The 20798-nt window shown below is 37.0% G+C and overlaps 1 protein-coding gene across 1 annotated transcript in view; it reads right to left on the bottom strand.

The window, feature by feature from the left end:
* Positions 1–20798, bottom strand: part of ptprq (protein tyrosine phosphatase receptor type Q) — a gene marked incomplete at its 5' end in the record, with an annotated part of 65553 nt that overhangs the window by 25129 nt on the left and 19626 nt on the right. Inside the window, 14 exons of the mRNA XM_081372841.1 lie at positions 1798–2079; positions 3059–3340; positions 3428–3535; positions 3898–4077; positions 4164–4325; positions 4766–5177; positions 5262–5422; positions 7315–7461; positions 10642–10770; positions 13030–13270; positions 13415–13614; positions 15176–15245; positions 19406–19632; positions 20409–20523. Of these exons, the coding sequence (XP_081228967.1) occupies positions 1798–2079; positions 3059–3340; positions 3428–3535; positions 3898–4077; positions 4164–4325; positions 4766–5177; positions 5262–5422; positions 7315–7461; positions 10642–10770; positions 13030–13270; positions 13415–13614; positions 15176–15245; positions 19406–19632; positions 20409–20523 (2716 nt within the window). The remainder of the gene's footprint in view (positions 1–1797; positions 2080–3058; positions 3341–3427; positions 3536–3897; positions 4078–4163; positions 4326–4765; positions 5178–5261; positions 5423–7314; positions 7462–10641; positions 10771–13029; positions 13271–13414; positions 13615–15175; positions 15246–19405; positions 19633–20408; positions 20524–20798) is intronic.

Raw genomic sequence — 20798 nt, 5'->3', positions numbered from 1 at the left:
TATAATTGTCTGTGTAGTAGATAGTGTAGTATTGGATGATGCCATTGGGTTCATTTGGAGGACTCCAGCTGAGAAGCACTGTAGTGGTCGTAAGGAGTGTGAATAATACATTCTGTGGAGGGTCAGATGGGGCTGCAAAACAGAAAAAGAATTTAACATTATGAATACAGGGGCAATGTTTCATGCTATTATTATGTATTATGAATCCTTTTCAAACCTAGTGAGCTGCCTCACTCTCTAGCTACCTTCTAGAGCAGGATTCTAACTGAAACTAAACCTTACAAGTGACCGAACTGACATGCCCTGAAACAAGTTAAATGTTGCTCTATTTTCTAGCAATGCTTTTAGTGCAGAATAAACATAACAGTACAAAATTTTCAAATGTTTTTTGGAAGAACTCTCTTATGCAGCATTTATTTTATCATCTGATCACAATTTAAAGTAACTTTCATTTCTATTTGAATATATTTTCTTTTCTATTTGAATATAATTTGCATATTTGAATATATTTTAAAAAGTAATTTATTCCTGTGATGGCAAAGCTGAATTTATCAATATCTATTATTAATATCAATGCTGAAAACAGTTGTGCGGTTTAATTGTTTTGTGAAAAGAAAATATATATTTTTTAAAAATAGAAATATTTTGTTACAATGTAAAAATATTTACTGTCAGTTTTGATCAGTTAAATGCATCCTTGCTGATTAAAAGTGTTAATTTCTTAAATAAATAAAAAAATCTTACTGACTCCACACTTTCAAATTTAAATCTGATGTTTCCCTCATCTCCAATATTTGTTTCCCCACAAGTTTATTCAATGATACTTGTGATGCAGCCTTAGATTTTGGGCAAACATTTGGCAGATGAGCACAAAGCAGCACTCTTCACATTATAAATATGCTTGTGATTTCTAAAAGTGTTGTCTAGGTTGTTTGGAGCAGAACATGTTTGTGTTCACCTGATTCTACTGTATTGAACGTGATGTAAATCAGTAGCCCTCCGTCTCCGAGTCGAGTCCAGCTGCTAACAGAGGCATTATACCGGCCCGGCTCCTCCACACTCACCACCACTGACGTATTCGTCACATTGGCCACAAATTCAGAGCTCAGATTCCTAATAAACGAACATACATGTAAGTTTCAATCTAGAATGACTGAAGTCTGGTCTATGGTAAAAACTGATTTTAAATCGTCTGGACTTACCACACTCTCACTATGTAGTATAAAATCTCAGAGTTGGCCTCCACGGGAGGTTTCCAGGACAACTCTACCTCAGTATCTGACAATTTCCTGGCGATTAGGAATTTTGGAGGGGAACTGGGTACTGCCGTTTAGGAAAAACAGCTATTATAGACCCAAAACCGAGGAAAATTACTTTACTCTCAAACATGATAGTGATTAAATGTAAGACATTGTCTCCCATGCCATGTGCATTATCCGCATGTGTCCATCTTGACAACTGATAATGGAACAACTAACCAACCAAACACAGATAAACAAACAAAAACATTGTTGGTAAGCTCCTCTGACTCCTGAGGCAGAAATATTAACCTGCTTTAAAGACAAAATTGATCCATAACACTCCCGAGTGCTGTCAGAAATGTATTTGGGAGAAATAAAAATAGTTAAAGACACTCCCATTTCCGTCCACCGAAAAGCTGTAAAAAGGAGAAATGTTTACATGTGACCCAGATACTTTCGCCAGATCCAGACATATTCACTTTGATGACTGACACTAAAAAGGAAGAATAGCTTAATTAAACACCACAGGGTCTGTTGGTTAAAAACAAACACTCACCGTCCTCCAGTGTGGTGATGTTCAGGATCTCGCTCGTGTGGTTGCCCATGCCGACCTGTGTGGCAGCCTGCACGCTGATGCGGTAGCGCGCATACTTCCGCAGGTTGGACAGGACAACATAAGGCACATGTGTGGTTTGGTTCAGACTGTGTGTGGCGTTCCAGTATTCCACGTTGTAGAACAGGATGATGCCGTTTGCGAGAAGCGGTGGCACCCACGACACGTTCACCTCGCTGGATCCGATGCTCTCATAGGTCAAATCATAAGGTGGGCTGCCAGGCACTGCAACAAACAAGAAAAGTCAGCACTCGTGCAAATGTTACACAACAGATAAATAAATAAGCTGGCCATAATGTGTCTGAAATATAATTCAGCCTGCAAATTTCTGATATTCAATAGAACCCGTGTGCTTTATGAAAAAAGTCTCTTATGATCACCAAGCCTGTGTTGATTTGATCAAAAATCAGTAAAATTGTAAAATGTTATTACATGTTATAACAAATTGAAACATAATTTATACCTGTGATGCAAAGCTAAATATTTAGCATAATGTCTCCAGTCTTAATTCAATACTGTGAAGCTGCTTTGATACAATCTGTATTGTGAAAAGCGCTATACAAATATACTTGACTTGACTTGACTTGACTTGACTTGACTTGACTTCAGAAATTATTCTAATATTCTGATTTGGTGCTCAAGAAATATTTCTTATTATTATCAATGCTGAAAACAGTTGTGCTGCTTAATATTTTTGTGGAAACCGTGATCATTTTTTTTCCAGGATTCTCTGATAAACAGAAAGCTCAAAAGAACAGCATTTATTTTAAATAAAAATTTCTTTATTCTCACTTTTGTTAAATTTAATGTATCCTTGCTGAACTAAAGCATTAATTTCTTTAACAGAAAAAAAAGTCTTAATGACCAGAAACTTTTGAATGACAGTGTACATACAGCAACTTGCTGCAACAAAGCAGCGAACGTCATTCATCTTCATTTATGAGAGTTGATGATTTACATTCACTCTCATGCAAACTGAGTAGAGACGCAAAGAGTGAATAGCAAGTTCATGTTTTTCAATGCCTGATATAGTTGGAGTAGAAGCATCTACTAGAAAACAAAGATTTAATCTCAAGTATGTGTGAATGACCCTTAATTGTAGGAACTTTTTGAAAGGGAAAGAGTGTGGGATTTCAGGATGAGATTAAAGTTTTATGTTTCTTCTAGTTTTTCCAATTAAATACAAACACGAACAATGACTCACCATCCTCCCCGGACAACATCTGTAGAGTATCAGAAATCTGGTTTCCGTGTCCATGCAGCGTAAACGCACGGACAGTCACATTGTAGTGTGTGTACGGCTTCAGGTAGTGCAGTGTGGCGCTGAGTGATGTGCTGTTGACGGTGTTGCTGTATGTGCCGTTTGTGTAGAAGACCTCATACAGGCGGATGATGCCGTTGGGCTTCTCTGGAGGAGACCAGGAGAGAGTAGAAGTGGAAGAGGTGGTTTTCACTACGACCAGATCCCGTGGGGGTGAATCCGGCTCTAAAAGACAGACAGAGGCATACTGAGAGATCTCAAGTGTGTGTAAGAGCACTTCTGCATGTGTATGAAAAATAATTGTCTCAATACCATCCTCTAGTGTCACAACGAAGATGTAGTCTTCATCGGTCATGGGGCTTTCCCCCACGGCTGTAGACGCTGCCACACGCACCTTATAACTGCTGTACTTGTCCAGACCTGTGGATATGACCATAAATAGTGTCATACACTGGCCTCAAAAACTATTTATACACTTGGGTCACTCTTAGAAATGTCTTAAATATATCTTTTGCTCACCAGGGATGCATTTATTTGACCAAACTACAGGAAAACTATTGAAATATTATTAGAATATCTAAAAACTATATTCTATTTGAATATATTCTAAAATGCAGTTTAGTCCTGTGATGGCAAAGCTGAATTTTCACAGAGTCTTCAGAAATCATTCTAATATGCTGGTTTGCTGCTCAAGAAACATTTTATTATTTTCAATTTTGAAAGCAATCGTGCTGCTTTTTTCCAGGATTCTTTGATGAACAAAAAATGTATTCATGTTTCACCTGTGAGCACTGCAGTGGTGTTGTCTGTCATCTGTCGTAATTCCTGGTTTGTAAGGAGATTTTGTATATACACAGCGTAGTGCGTTATCTTGCCGTTGGGGTTGAGGGGCGGCTCCCAGGTAACACGGATAGAGGTGGAGGTAAGATTCTGATAGGACACATTCTGAACAGAGCTTGGCACTGTGGGAAAACAATTGGGTTACTTTATACAGTGGCAGTATATTATAACTACTGTAATTCTACTCAGAGGTCTGAAGTTATTTTACCCTGTTCAGTTGTTTTCACTGTTACTTGTGCGGAAGGTCCGTCACCAATGATGTTTTTTGCCGTCACGTTAAATGTGTACTCTGTGAAAGGGCTCAGTCTTCTAACCACATACATGATGTGATCAGACGACAGGTCTGCTGACTCCTCAATGGCTGGTAGAACTGTCAATCAAAACACAGCACACAGGCACAACCAATCAGAAAACAGAAAACACAAATAACAAAGCACAACAATGACTGCCCACCTTTTAGTGCCCATGATTTTTAATTTCCCATTCATTTTCTCCATTGTGATTTAAAAAAGTCTTCAATAAAGAGTTAAAAAATATTTACATTTATATAAAAATAGTAAAATACTTGTTTCGGTATCTTTTGACCAATATCTATTTTTATGGCAACAGTGACTACATTAACACAGTAGGTCTGTCTTGAAAGGTTTATTCACATCGCTGAAAAAACTTTATTTTAAACTTATCTTTACTTATGGAAATTATGAGTTATTATAATTGTGCTTTAAACAGTCCTGTTATTATCCAAATCGCAAAAACCTTGAAATGTGAGTGAGGTCATTGTGGGTGGAGTCAGTGGGAGGAGTTATTTACCTTCTATTCCAATGGTAGTGGCAGCTCTTGTTGGGAGGTTCGTCTGCTGCTGGGTGTAATCTGTGGCCGCCGCCCTAGTTACGCGATGGGGCTGGGAGGGGCTTAAGTTAACCAATGGCGGTTGGTCAGTGCCAAGAGTGAGGGGTGAAAGTTCAGTCAAAGGGTCCTCAGTTACAGCCTCAGTCTCAGCCTGAACAGATGCATTGGTTCTGTCGTTGGTGACTGTGAGCCAGGGTGGAGGCGTGTGGGGGGTGCTTGGGGTCAAAGGAAGGTCAGAGGTCAGTTCCGAGTCAGTGTTGGTAAAACCGCGACCCAGAGTGAGAAATGTTCCATGTGAGGCGAGAGTGAATGCAGATTCTGTGGTGATGTCAAGTGACCTTGCATTGCGACGAAGTCGGCGAGAGACAGCGTTCTGTAACAACAACATAAAATCAGTGAAGCTAAACCAAACAAAATGCAGTGAGTGTGTGCATGCTTGTGTAATTTATTGTTTTACCTGTCCTCTTAGGGTGATGTCCTGTACAAGCATAGTACGGTACAGCACTAGAATCCGATAGTGGCTTATCAAGCCGTTTGGTTGGCTCGGGGATCTCCAGGACAGACGAACAGACGTGGAGTCCACAGCCTCTGCTGTCAGATGAGACACAGCACTCGGGGCTAACATGGAAATAAATGCACACACATATAGTTATTAACACACCTTGCCATATACTTAGCCAAGGCCCTCAGCAAAGTCCGAGGGGGTCGCAATATGACTTAAAATTACTTAAAAAATCCTTTAAAATAAAATTAAGAGCCATTTTTTCCCAAAAAATGTTTCCCAATATATGATAAATTTTCCCAATTGTACAATTCATTGCTGAGAAAAATGCAGCCCCTTATTTATCACACATTTTCGGCATTGGATGGTTTGAGGTTTTTGACCAAAATCTAATTTTAGATAAAAGCAACCCTAAGTGAACAAATAACCTTTCTTGTTTTTCCATGCATTTAATGAGCATTCAGCTATGCAGCAACAACTGGCTCTGTATGAAAAAGTCATTTCCTCCAGCTAAATTAACCCAATTAAAGGTATAATTAAAGATAGCTGATTTCAGACAGACTTAATTATAACCAGACCAGCTAAATATAAACCTCATTTATAACTCTCACTTATTTTGACCCCCAAGTCTGAACACTTACAGAAGTCACAAACACGTACACATTCCCTGAGCCTTTTGAGAGTATGTTCTCTAATCTCCATACAGATGAGTCAAAAAATGGAATTGCTTTGGTCAACATGGCTCCCAATATGCCTCCTTCAAGCATACACAAACACAGTTTGAGAAAACACGACACCAACAATCAATCAAAATGGAGGTCATGTCATGAAAACCTGAATGCCACAACTGAAGGAACCATTAATTCTCCAATGTAGTGGAAAATACATGAATTTAGATGAATTTGTGGCAATTCATCCATAAATCACAGCTAAAGTGTAGCTAGGTCATGCAGTAAGAAAATTGGGAGAAAAAACAAAAGCAGTTCCACATCAGCGGAATCTAAAGTGATTTAATGCTTATTTAAGTTGCAGTCAGTACAGCTAAAAAGGGTTCATCTAGGTAATGCATAGACTTAATTTTGATTACCATTGAAACGGTTTGGGTCGGTAAGTTTTTTTTAATGTTTTTGAAAGAAGTCTCTTATGCTGACCAAGGCTGCATTTATTTGATCAAAAGTGATATTGTGAAATATTATTACAACTTAAAATATTATAAATCTATTCAAATAGAAAACTAGTTAATTTATAATGGCAAAGCTGAATTTTCAGCAGCCATTACTCCAGTAAAAATATTTTCACAAAGGGAAAGTTGGTTCCGTTTAACTTGACAATAATATTTTGACAGTCGTTTTTGAACAAAATCAGTTCAGTTATATACTTTGTTCACTCAGGTTCTCTTTATCTAATATTATATAATGTCTAAAGGTTTAAATCATCAACTGTGACATACAAAAACCTATGAAAGACATCATGTAAGATCTGTAAATCTATTATCATCTATAGTACAGAAACAATTTGTTGTTCACAGAAGTTGACTAAATCTGATAAAGCCTCCCTTTAGGAAAATATGGGGGAAAAAACATACTAAACTGGAAAACAAAGTTAAACTAATTTACACATAAACTACTTGCACGTAAAAAAGCAACAATGTTCTCTTATAGCAGTTTGGATTTGGGTAAGAGTAAGTCTGATGTCTTGGTAAGCCGCGCGCATGTGTGTGTGTGTGTGGGTTGCCAGGTAAACCCTATATTATGGGGACAAGATGTCCTCACCGAGATGGCAGTATCTGAAATCCTTGTGGGAAATCCTTTTTTGGTCCCCATGAGGAAAAGAACTTATAAATCATACTAAGTGATGTTTTTTGAAAATGTAAAAATGCAGAAAGTTTTCTGTGATGGTAGGATTAGTGTAGGGGGATAGAATATACAGTTTGCACAGTATAAAAATCATTATGTATATGGAAAGTCTCCATAAAACATGAAAACATAACGTGTGTTTGTGTGTTTACCTTCTGCGTTTGTTGTAATGTTGACCACTGCTGCCGGTCCTGTGGCCCCCGAGGATTTGGCCATCACATGGATGTAGTATTGTGTGTATGGAGTCAGTCCAGTGTAAATAAACGCTTGATCGATTGTGCTGTTCTCACTAATAAACCCTGAAATACATATATACATGCACCACATTAACATACAAACAATGAGAGGATGTGCTTTGAACCAAGTAGTCTGGAGCACGTGTGCTAAATGCAAGGCCATCCAGCTGGTTTAGGATAAGTGCTTGTATGTGGTGTCTGTCTGATAGTACAGTATTAAAGGGATAGTTCGCCCAAAAATGAAAATTAGCCCATGATTTACTCACCCTCAAGTCATCCTTCTTTCAGACGAATTCAATTGGAGTTATATTAAAACATGTCCTGGCTCTTCCAAGCTTTAATGGCAGTGAATGGCTGTCCATAAAAGTGCATCTATCCATCATAAAAGTGCTCCATGCGGCTCCGGGGAGGTTAATGAAGGCCTTCTGAAGCGAAGCGATGAGTTTGTGTAAGAAAAATATTCATATTTAAAACTTTATAAAGTAAAATAACCATAGCTTCCAGCCAAACGACCATACAGTCTACTTGCGTCTAAAGCTCAACTTATGCAACTTGTGACGTTAGAAGTAACGTAGTGCGTCATGGCGCAAAAGTTAGATTGCACGTAAGTCTAAAGCGCAACTTATGCGAGTAAAGCGACGTACTGCTGATATTTACGCTACGCCATGACACACTACGCTCAAGGCCGGACTTACCATTGGGCTTGACTGGGCTCAAGCCCATGGGCCCCGCCCATTAGGGGGCCCCGCCCGTTTACGTTTGATTTTTTCAATAATATGTCAGTTATTTAATTTTTCATTTAAAGTTTGTTGATTGGTCTAGCATTGTTACCTGGCCCTGCCCTGCAATGAAAAATATAATTTAGGTTTGCTGATTGCGATGGTTATTAGCAGTTACGTAGGCTAGTGCCTCGTTTACTGCCGAACCGTTGAAAAAAACCTGTCTGCATTAGACAGTAGCCGCGTTTCCATTACCCTTCAAATTGCGCAAATTGAAATTAAAATTGAAAATAAACACAATGGAAACACGTCAATTTCGCAAAAACTCCCGTTTATCTAAAAAAAAAAATGTTTACGCTCGCATGAGGTGGTTTTTCAGGCAATTCGATAAAGGAATATTTCGCAAAACTGCAATGGAAACAGTTTTTGCGCATTTACAGTCACCTGACTTAGAAGACGCAGTGTGTTCGAGGTCCATGTATAGCTACGCAAATAATAATAATTTTATATTATTTAATTATAACATTTAATAGGCTATATTTAGAAGACGCTTTTATGCAAAAAAGGAACAAAGCTGAGTGTGGAGCGCGCACTGCATGGCACGGAGGCGCGGGCGCGAACACTTGCATTTTCCTATCAACAGTGGAAACAACTTAAAATACTCTATCATTTCTGGTCATACAGAAAATAATATTATTATTCCCAACTACTTTTATTTGTGTAAACTCACAATAACAAGAAAACGTTGTGCTTTTGTAAAATAAAAGAAAACAATCAGACGTACTTTCATGATCTCCGTAAACTGGAGCTCGAGAACTGAAACAAAATATATCCTGTGTAGGCTAAAGCTTGAAATGTCCACTTTAAAATGAACAAATTCGAATCGAAAGCTAATACCTTCTGATTAATCTGTATGAAATGTGCATTTCTCTCTAAAAGCGCATCTGATTAACAGCGAAGATGGAGATGTGATTTTAGCCAAAGCAATAGTTTATTAATAATATTAATGGCTCTTCTCATTCAGCACTGCGGGAAAAACATCAATTTCAGGTTCTAATTTGGCCTTTGAAACCAGTAAAATCGACATGTTTTCCATATTAATTTGTGAATATTTTAAATGTTTAATAAAGGGGCAAAAAGTCATAAACAAAAATCTGAAAATTCGTCGATATTTACTTTTTTGCGCAGCAGCTGGTGTAGCCAGTTCAAATTAAAATGTTGGTGTTCAGCTTTGCGCTTTAAAAAGACAACAACCGTTCATTTTTCGTTTTTCAATTACGGGTTAAAAAAGGAAAAACGAATGGACACAAAATAGCCTACATGGATCGGTTGGACAGAATACGAGACAGAGTTCTTCATTAAATTCATAAAAGAAACAATAATTAGCCTATAGGAATACTGGATTCTAAATCTCAAAGAAATGCCACAATCAAAACACATGTTTTCCAGGTAAATAAGTGTTTTATCCTCATTCTGACCAAGACATTTGTGCATTGCAATAAACTTATGATTACTTTGAACTTTTTTAATCATTATTTATTTATTGGAAAAAACTTTTTTAAGCTTCAATCAGTGGTCATATAAATAAATTATTACGTTTTTTAACATGTAACACTGTCTATCTATGGTACCAGTCACCTTTTGAAAGTAGTAGCTTAGCACTTCAAGTAACGATTGGATCGATTATATTGTTACGCCACCAGATGGCGACAAATGACTTTTAAAAAACATTTGTCATTGAATCGTTCATTCAGGAGATTCGTTCAAAAATGCTGATTCATCTATGAAACAAGTGCATTTGATTGAGGAATTGAATCATTCATTCAAACCCAAGTTTTTTTTTTTTTTATAATTCAGATTAATTAAACATTTTTAACAGACTTCAGCAATTAACATAAATTATGTTATTTTGTTTAGTTGTTTGTTCAGAATCGTGATCTCTATTTTTATACTCAGTTTATCCAGAATTGTGCAGCTCTAATACATAGCTTGTGTATGTATCATTTTGTTCTATTTAAAGAAATGTATAGAAGGTAGGGCCCGAAAGTGACTCAAGCCCAGGGGCCCCCACCACCCTAAGTCCTGCCCTGACTACGCTACTTCTAACGTCACAAGTTGCATAAGTTGCGCTTTAGATGCAAGTAGACTGTGTATGGCCGTTTGGCCAGAAGCTAGAATCATACTTTGTAACATGATAAATATGAATATTTTTCTTACACAAACGCATCGCTTCACTTCAGAAGGCCTTTACTGTGTGGAGCACTTTTATGATGGATAGATGCACTTTAATGGACTTCAAAACAGAAACAGCCATTCACTGCCATTATAAAGCTTGGAAGAGCCAGGACATTTTTTTAAATAACTCCGATTGTACTCGTCTGAAAGAAGAATGTCATCTACACCTAGGATGACTTGAGGGTGAGTAAATCATGGGCTAATTAAAATTTTTGGGTGAACTATCCCTTTATCCCTTTACCATTTAAAGACATTGGTTTGATTGTCATGGGGTGTCAGAAAGTGTTACCTTCAGAGCTGTGGAGCTGGATGACATAACTGAATCGTCCTGTGGTGATCTTTGGTGGGTCCCAAGTTAGAGAAAGAGATTTAGAAGTGATGTTTCTTAAAACTACGTTTTGCGGCGGGTCTTCAGGGGCTGCAACACACATTTTTGTCTTTACATTTTTAATTTGTTACAGAAACTTGAGATTATATCTAATTGTGGAAATTGCAAGACAACAAGACAACATAAAACAGAATTTGCAATACAATTTAGCTTCTGTATTGTCAAGTATTTCCATAATGGATTATTATATAAAATGTATTCATGTATTATAAAAAATATATTCATGTATTATTATATAAAAAATATTCATGCAAGTAAATAGACTTAATTTTGATTAACATTTGGAGTCGGTAGGATTTCTTTGATATATTTGAAAGAAATCTCTGAGGCTGCATTTATTTGATCAAAAATGCCATAAAATCAGTAATATTATGAGGCTAATTATAATAAGATTAATGAAGTTATACAAAAAGATCTGACAAAATGGGCAACACTAGTAATGGATTTAAGCTCAAGGATAGAGGTGATAAAAATGAATGTGTTGCCTAGATTGCTGTACTTATTTATTTCACTGCCAATTTGTATACCAAAAACTCAATTTGATAAATGGGATAAACAAGTAAGTAGATTTATTTGGAAGGAGGCAAGATCAAGGGTTAAGCTCAAAACTCTACAACTAGAGAAAAAAAGAGGAGGACTTGCCCTTCCAAATTTTAAAGAATATTTCCCAGCTGCCCAGTTGAGATATATAATTTATTGGTGCTCGTCAGAATATTACTCAAAATGGAAACACATTGAGCTTAACTACGGAACATGCCAAGCACAAACGAGGTTGGGAGAGAAAACATCTAACCAACCTATAGAACCAAATCCTATAGTAGATACAATTAAGATCTGGTGGGATATACTGAATAAATACAAAATGGAGGGGGATTGTAAATAGTTGATCTGGCCATTGTACTCTCCGAAATTCAGAAGTGGTCAGATGGGTAGCACATTTACAAGATGTACTGACAAGGGAATCACCGCAGTGTGTACATTAACAGAGGGAAAAAAGTTTAAATCTTTTGAAAACTTGAAGAGGGAATTTGACCTGGAAAACTCTATAAAAAAAATTATAATACAGACATTGAAAATCACCTCTCTCAAAAGGGCAGTGAAATTAAAAGATATGATCGCAGGGGCATACAGACATTTACCCTCGAAAACCAGGCTGTACAAATGTTTACAAAATTGCAATAGGTTTGACTCACTATACATAAAACAGAAATGGGAAGTAGAACTGCAGCTTAAATTGTCAGAGAATGATTGGCATTCGATCTGTCTTTTACAACAAACTTCTACTAGCTCCAGACAATGGAGAGAATTTGGCTGGAAGAACTTGGTGAGATACTTTATTACACCCCTCATTAAAAGTAAACAGTTAAAAAAAAAAAAAACAGTGTTGGAGACTCTGCGGGGATGTCAATGTCAATCATTCTCATGTATTTTGAAAAAAAATCGCCCCTACTGGGAATCTATTGTAACAGAAATGGAACAAATTTTGGGTTACAAAATACCGAATGACCCACAGACTCTGTATTTTGGCCTGTTAACTAAAGATGTTGTTAAAGGGGAAGACATTTATCTAATCAAAGTGATGCTGATATCAAGTAAGAAAGTTATAACGAGGAATTGGTTGAAAAGTGAACCTTTGAGTCTGGACCAATGGAGGAATATCATGGAGGAAATATTTGCAATGGAAAAAATGACCCATGACCTGAGACTGGAAGCACATAAATGTAAAATACGATGGTGGAAATGGACTTGTTATGTAACTCACTCAAATGTTTGAAACAAATGGAAGACCTGTATTTGTAGCACCCTTCTAGTTGTTATTTTGTTCATTGTGAAAATTAAAAAATGCAAAAAGAAAAAATAGAAAAAAAAACTAATATTGTGAAATATTATTACAATGTAAAAACTATAGATTTTATAAACATTTATGATGCAATATAGATTCATTTTATAATTTGGTGCTCCAGAAAAACATGTTCTACTATTTTCAGTGTTGGAAACATTTATGCTGCTTGACATTTTTGTGGAAAACGTGATAAGATTTTTCAATAGAAAGAACAGCATTGAAATAGAAATCTTTTATACCAATATAAATGCTTTTACTTTTGATCAACTTCATGCATCATTGCTGAATAGAAGCATTCTTTTCTACTCTAAACAGTAATATACACACATATATATATATATATATATATATATATATATATATATATATATATATATATATATATACAGTATATACATATATATCATATATATATATATAAGAATAAAGTGTGTGTGATAGCATACCAGCCTCCGGCATGCGGACCATAGTGCTGGCAATCTGTCCCTCCCCTTCACTGGTGAACGCGGAGACTTCAAACACATAAGGTGTGTAGGGACGGAGCTCATCAATCTTTACACTGATTGGAATGCTCCAGAAAGAGGCGGGGGGAACGGCTGAGAGTGTAACAGAGGGCAGCACAGCAGACTTCAACTGGGAAGACTCGGACGGGCTTGGAGTTCCACGAGATAAGATGTCTGCTGCATCCTAGGAGACACAAAAACACACATAAACAACCAAAACTAATTGCAAAAAATTGCTAGATCAATGCATATACCTCTAAGGTGTTTTGAATTTGGTTCAGATGTCTTGTATCACTTCAAATAAACATAAATACAAGCAAAGACGTACGTTGCAGTGAGGCAGAGCTCCGTTCATGATGTCCTCCGCATTGAGCTCCAGCGTGCGGACGATCTGGCTTGTTCGGGCATGTTTGACTTTCACTGCAAACTTAGCAATAAGGCCATTGATACGTACGGGGAGAAACCATGTCACTACCACTGATGTGTGATCATCAGCAAACGCTGTGAGGTTTGACACCAGACCAGGGGCTGAGATTGAACATAAACACATGGATTAAAACATATACATACTCTAAACAAGCAGAATGAAAATATCTGTTCAAATTGAATGACTTCTACACATTTGTTTAAAACCCAGTGAGCTGCCCACTTTGTCATCAGTATTCACACACTAGGTAGCAAAATTATGCTATGGGTTCAGTAAGATTTTTTAATGTTTTTGAAAGTAGTCTCTTATGCTGGTCAATGCTCAAAAATTCAGTAAACAGTAATATTTTGAAATATTATTATTACAATTTAAAAGAGCTATTTTCTATGGAAGCTGGTTTACGCTAGCCTGGTAATACCAAACTCTGCTACTTCGCTTTGCTTCGTAGACAGAGTCTGGAAGGGCATAATAGAAAAGCGTTTTCTTTCTCGCGGAGGGGTTGGGGGGGGGGGGGGGGTTTGCTTGTCTGAAGTTTAAAATCATTGGTTACCCGTAAGCCAATCACATAACGTTTGGTTATGGCGTGTGTTATGCGCATGCTCAGCCGCATCTAACTTCCACTGTAAACACATGTATGATGCGAAAACAAAACCATCGAGCGAAATACCGGAGTGAACATGGCTGTGAACGACTTTTGCAGATTATGTGAAGTAAATCTACGCATCCACGGTACAATCAGTGTCTATGTCGTCACGGCTCTCAGCCCGCCCTCTGTTCGTTGATTGGCCGGCTGTTTTCAGGCCGGAGGAAAACGGAAAGCTATTACGCTATCTCAGACTGAGTACAGAAGCGAAATGAAATTGAGCGGAAGTACGAAGTCTGACGTAGTCAGGCTAGGTTTACGCCACAGAATAAAACATTTTTAAAAGTTAATTGCGACTTTTTATCTCACAATTGCGAGTTTACTTTTCAGAATTGCGAGATATAAAGTTAGAATCGCGAGGTATAATGTCAGAATTGCTAAATATAAACTCGCAATTGCGTGTTATAAAGTCAGAATTGCGAGATATAAACTTGCAATTCTGACTTTTCTCGCAATTGCGAGTTTATATATCGCATGTCATTGAGATTCTCACAATTTTGACTTAACACATAATTGCGACTTTATATCAATCAATTCTGAGTCAAAAAGTCAGAATTGCGAGATTTAAACTCGCAATTGTGAGAAAAAAAGTCAGAATTGTGTCGCATTAACTTTTTATTTATTTTTTATTCTGTGGCGGAAACAATTTATTCCTGTGATTTATTCAGCATCATATCTCCAGTCTTCAGTGTCACATGATCCTTCAGAAATCATTCTGATATGCTGATTTGCTGCTCAAGAAACAGGTCTTATTATCAATGTTGAAAACCTCTTTTGCATCTTAATATTTTTGTGGAAACTGTGATTCATTTCTTTCAGAATTCTTTGATGAATAGAATGCTAACAGTAGACTCCGATGCACTTCACAGGAGGAGAGCAAATTGTGTTTTATACGTGTGATCATTAACAATATTGCTCATGCAATATTGCACCTTTGATGGTAGCTACCTCTCTAGACAGTAGAGCAGCTCATTAGGGTTTTGAAAACAGTTTATATGAAATACATGGATAGTGCTTACGGGCCTCTGCTGTTTTGTAATAAAGAGATTGGCTAAAGGGTCCAGTTCCTGCTTTGTTGACTGCTGCAACCTATAAAGAAAAGACAGAAGAAAAGCTTTTAAAAAGCAATATACTCAAACCGCACACAGTATAAGAACATCTGGTTGATTTATCACCATGACTTAGCAGAGGTGGTTATAAAGACACTGTGAGTGAAGATTCCAATGCAAGATGATCTACTCCAGACAACAGATCCATCAAAGACCGTCACACATGCAAACACACGCTCACACAAAAGCTTAGAGAGTCAATTCAGAGTTCACGGTGTACCCAGCCAATGAATTCACGAGACAAATGAGGGAAAACAGAGATCCCTCGTGGATCCAGAGTTCTCTGTAGGACATGAATAATTCACAGTTGATAAATTATTGAGTGAGATCAATGGAATAGAGGCCACTGGCAACTTTCCCATGGATAGTTAATCCAGTGGTGTCTGCTGAAAGCTGGACCAGTTTAATGAAAACCATTTTCAGAAAAGTTTTTGCTTGCTGCCGTTTCATTAGGTGACAAAATATTACCCGACAAAGACATTAAATAAATGGAAAATACTAAAAAGGGAAGTAAAGGGGGCTCTAACATTTCAGATAAACATGGGTTGGATATAATATCAGTAACAACATCTATAATTGTATTAATTCCCAGGTCTTGTGCTTTTGCCTTCAGAAGAGCTTCAGTTTCTTCGGGGAATAGTGAAATTCAGAACTTGAACTGTGGGATATTGCGCCATTCTTCAATAAGAAGCCTGGAGTTCTTTGGAGTTTGAAAGGAATTGGAAATCTATAGAATTTCCCATGATGTTTAGACATTGGGAGTCTTTGTTTGTAGAGTGTATGGAAGGTAGTTTCTCATGATGTCCCATCAGAATTTTAGCATGAAGTTGCATGGAAATGTTTGTTTGTTTGTTTTTTGGCATTATTATGCATCATATACACTACCATTCAAAGTTTGGGGTCGGAAAGATATTTGAATGTTTTTGAAAGATAATACTCTGGTCTTCAGTGTCACATGTTCCTTCAGAAATATTTCTAATATGCTGATTCTTATTATCAATGTTGAAAATAGTTTTGCTGCTTAATAGTTTCGTGGAAACAAAATTCTTTGATGAAATATTCTGTCAGAAATATTATGTAACATTATAAATATCTTTAATGTCACTTTTGATTAATTTAATACATTCTTGCTGGTATAAAGTAGCACATTCTTTCAATATACAGTCGTGCTCAAAAGTTTACATACATCTTGCAGAATCTGCTAAATGTTAATTATTTTAACAAAACTAGATGTACCGCATGGCGGTACAAAATATGACTGCCGCTCAGGCCTGCACTGGCTTTCCACAAAAATAAATGACGTGGAGCAATTTGGCTGTATTGCGTGTTTATGTATATAAGTTGTATATTTTAAAAGACTGTCTGGAGTATTCCTGTGGATCATGGATAATTTAGAGTTTTGTAATTATTTGCCATTACTATTTAAGTTTTATATCAAAAGTCATTAGTTTAGACACTTAACATCCATAATGTGAAAACGTCACATCCATAACAGTGGTTTTCCCTACATGATGTATTACAAAAATGAGTTTCAAAAACACACTTATTGTGTTCAAGCAAGTCTTTTTCATGCTACATCGGCAGTTTGTTTAATAATTCAAATTAATGGGATTTTATGGATTTAGGTGAAGAAATTAATGGGATTTTATGGATTTAGGTGAAGAAAGTGTACACATAATACATTTTGGTCTGTACCATGAAGAGAAAACTGATTCAACTATATAAACTATATATTTTCTGAAAGCGTAGACTCTCAGGATGTGATCTAACATGGCATGAAACATGTCCCACCCACCTCATTAGTATACTGCCCAAGCATAACACATTGGGTATTGGCAAATCGGGTATATGGCTGATACCTAAAAAAAGTAGTAGTATGTGCATGTCTGTCTGTGTGTGTGTGTATGTGTGTGTGTTTGTGTATGTGTGTGTCTGTGTCTGTGTGTGTGTGTGTGTGTGTGTGTATGTGTGTGTCTGTGTGTGTGTGTGTGTGTGTGTGTGTGTGTGTGTGTGTGTGTCTGTGCGTGTATGTATGCGTGCGTACATGTGTGTGCGCGTTTGTGTGTGTGTGTCTGTGCATGTGGATTTGTATGTGTTTGTATGGGTGTGTGTCTGTGCGTGTGGATGTCAGTGTGTGTGCATGCTTGCATTTGTTTGTATTCCTGCATGTGTGTGTGTGACAGTATCATCCTAAACCAGCAACCCTTCGCTCAACAGCACCATCTACAGGCCGATGAGTGTACAGTCACTAAATGTGCACAGAAATTAATTTATTTTATACCCCCCCATGGATGAAATTCTACGAAACTTAGCATACCCCCAGAGGATGTCAAGTTAATCATACACATGAAATATGGTGCAGTTCTGAACATCTCCACTGAAGATAGGGGCGATTAAAGCAGAATAATATTGCATTTTCATTTTTTATGGGAAGGGGCGCAAATCACAAATGAGTGATTATGGGCTAGGTTGATGTGGGCCCTTTTTAACATACCATAAAAATTTCTTCATCCTCTGTGCCACGGTTCAGGTAGTTATTTAGGAAAAACTGCATTTTTTGGGTTTGGGGGGGCCCAGCGTGGGGGGGGGAGTGGCCCCCGGGGACGAAACGAAATTTTTCCGTAAAAGTCTAGTGGGGCTACATGCTCACCAAATTTCATGTTCCCCGGTGTTTCGGTGTCCCTGGTATCGTTGACGAAAAATTCAGTAGATGACAAAAAAAAAAAAATTTTGACAATTCCTATATGACCGCTTTCGCTAGCTATGCTAGCGGCGGTCATAATAAGAGGTATCGTACAAAATGCATGTTATTATTTATTTAGTACTGTCCTGAATAAGATATGTAACATAAAAGATGTTTACATAGTCCAAATTGATGAATTTATAAAAATGACAGGAGGAAACACGATGCATTAAGAGCTGGGGGTTGAAAACTTTTTCAATTTGAGGATCAAGGTAAATTGTATTTTATTTGTCTTCCGGGAAACATGCAAGTACAGTACCACTTCTGTTGCTTCTGAATGACAATACTAAATTTTTTTTTTTTATATATATATATATATTTAAACAAAATAAGAAAAATTTGGACATCTTCATCCTGTTCAAAAGTTTTCAACCCCCAGCTCTTAATGCATCATGTTTCCTTCTGGAGCATCAGTGAATGTTTGAACCTTTTTTAACAGTTGTGTTTGAGTCCCTCAATTGTCCTCAGTGTGAAAAGATGGATCTCAAAATCATACAGTCTCTGCTGGAAAGGGTTCAAACATGCAAAAGAAGCTGGAAAACTGAAGAGTTAGATTTTTATGAAGAACATTGGCCAGTTTAACTGCTCAGGACAAACAAGCGACTCAAGAACAACCATCAAAAAAAAAAAAAAAAACCCGGTTGTGGATCATCCAGGTAATGACACACAGTATAAAGATAGAGGGGTATGTAAACTTTTGAACGGGATTATTTTTTTAATAAATTTTTTTTTATTGTGGACTATATAGTTAAAAGTTCAAAGTTTATTGCCATTTGCACAGGTACGTTTCAGTACAGACAAAGATATGTAAACATCTTTTATGTTAAATATCCTATTCAGGACAGCACTAAATCAAAAATAACATGCATTTAACATGCAATAACAGCACGACTGTATATAGTTTTGAGCAGCTCATCAAAACATTTGTATTTTTGTCCCTTTCTGTGTGTGCACAGGCTTTATGTGGCTGTGACAAGCAGTTTCATTAAGGAAGTCTTGCCAGGTAATTTTGAGGATGTATTTTTGTGACATTTAGAAACTATCCACTGAAGTCTGCTGGTTCTTGGTGAGCTTTAACCACAAACTATTATTTTTGACACTTTAATTTTATAGTTTTTCCTGAACAATACATTTGCGGCCTGGCCGAGAACTTGTATTTTCTTTAAGTCTGCGTCATTTGTTATTGCAACTTTTTACAGTTCCTACAAAAAAAAACACACAAAAAAACTGCAGTACAAGTGCATTTTGTATTATGGTGTTGTGTACATTCTTTAAGCAGTTTAAAATACACTATATTCTGATTCTATAATGTGAAAATCTATGCCGTGGTTAAATTAGACTTTGTGAATTTTTGCTTTTACATAAACTATTGAAATGTGTGAAGACCAAGCGTGCACCTTGATGTTGTACGTTGCTCCAGGGGTGAGTGTGTTCAGGAGAGTTTCTGGGATGTCCAGGCCCTTGGTGACCTCAGTGAAGGTAGGGTCGGGATATGGACACACCTCCTTGTATTTGATGACAAATGAGTGAATTGTGGGGTCAAGGGGCATCGGCATCCGCCAGGACAGCAGGATACCATTGGAACCAACCCGCTCACCTTCTGGCTTAGAGGGGGCCGCAGGTACTACACACACATACATATAAACACACAAAAACTTGAGAATCTTATGATGCATTTGATATTTTATCCTATTTTTATGACAGCTTTATTGATTACTTGATTCGAATTGGTTGATTACAGCAATTTTTTTCAAGTCGTTTTTTAAATTGATTGTCACTTCTTTCATTTGTGTTGCCATTATATCCTCATCTTCTGCAATGAAGCAGGACGGATGTTGTTACTCTAACCTAGATATAGTATCGTCCAGGTCATTATCAAACGTAGAGGTCTTTCAGAAGGTGCTTGGCTCGCTAACAGCTTGCTGTTGTGGAGGTGTCAGCCATTTAGGAGAATAACAATACAATATAAAGTCATCAGAAAGCGTGACCCGCCCATGCCATTCTCATAGAGATGAGCAAACCAGCGACCCGGGAATATGATACTGACCTATCAAAGCCTGGAATCAGCATCAATTATGCAAACATAAATGTACACACATACACACACACTTCAAATGGAAAAAAAGTCCATATGGATTCATGTACATTACATTATTACATAAAACATTACATTTGTATGTTATTTTATTACATTTTCTACATTAATATGGTAATTTAGGGTATTTTTGTTAGTGTGACATTATTTACAATATTTGTTTGACTGAATAGAATGTTTTCACTTAATAAAGTAGTCTAGAGGAATATGTAGGAACTATGCAGAAATACACATAAATTATGAAAGGAAGGCATCATTTTTATTAAAAGAAGATAGTGGTTTAAGAATGGAACACACAGACTTACATGACTCAATAGTGGTGACAAGTATTCGGCTGACAGGTGAGCTGAACCCTGACGAGGCCACTGCATTGACCGTGATGGTGTATGATGTTCCAGGGGTTACACTGGACACTTGAGCCTAAAACATAGAATAGACAATACATATACAGGACAAACATAGATCTACATCTACAATGAACATATGGGTCATTCTCAAATATGGTAACAGATACGGTTCTTGACATTTTTTTTTTTTATATTTATACAATATTTAAAAGACAATTCTATAACATTTTCTATAACCATTGTTTATATTGGATAATATAAAATACACTGTGTTGTTTAGCGCTTTCCCCCCTTGTATTCTGTTCGAAATCTGGGTCCAATTTTTATGTTGCAGGTCAAATTGACACT

Source organism: Scardinius erythrophthalmus (genome assembly GCF_964197995.2).
Source record: "Scardinius erythrophthalmus genome assembly, chromosome: 8".
Taxonomy (NCBI): domain Eukaryota; kingdom Metazoa; phylum Chordata; class Actinopteri; order Cypriniformes; family Leuciscidae; genus Scardinius; species Scardinius erythrophthalmus.
The sequence above is the reverse complement of the archived record's forward strand: the minus strand, read 5'-3'. Positions and strand labels throughout refer to the sequence as shown.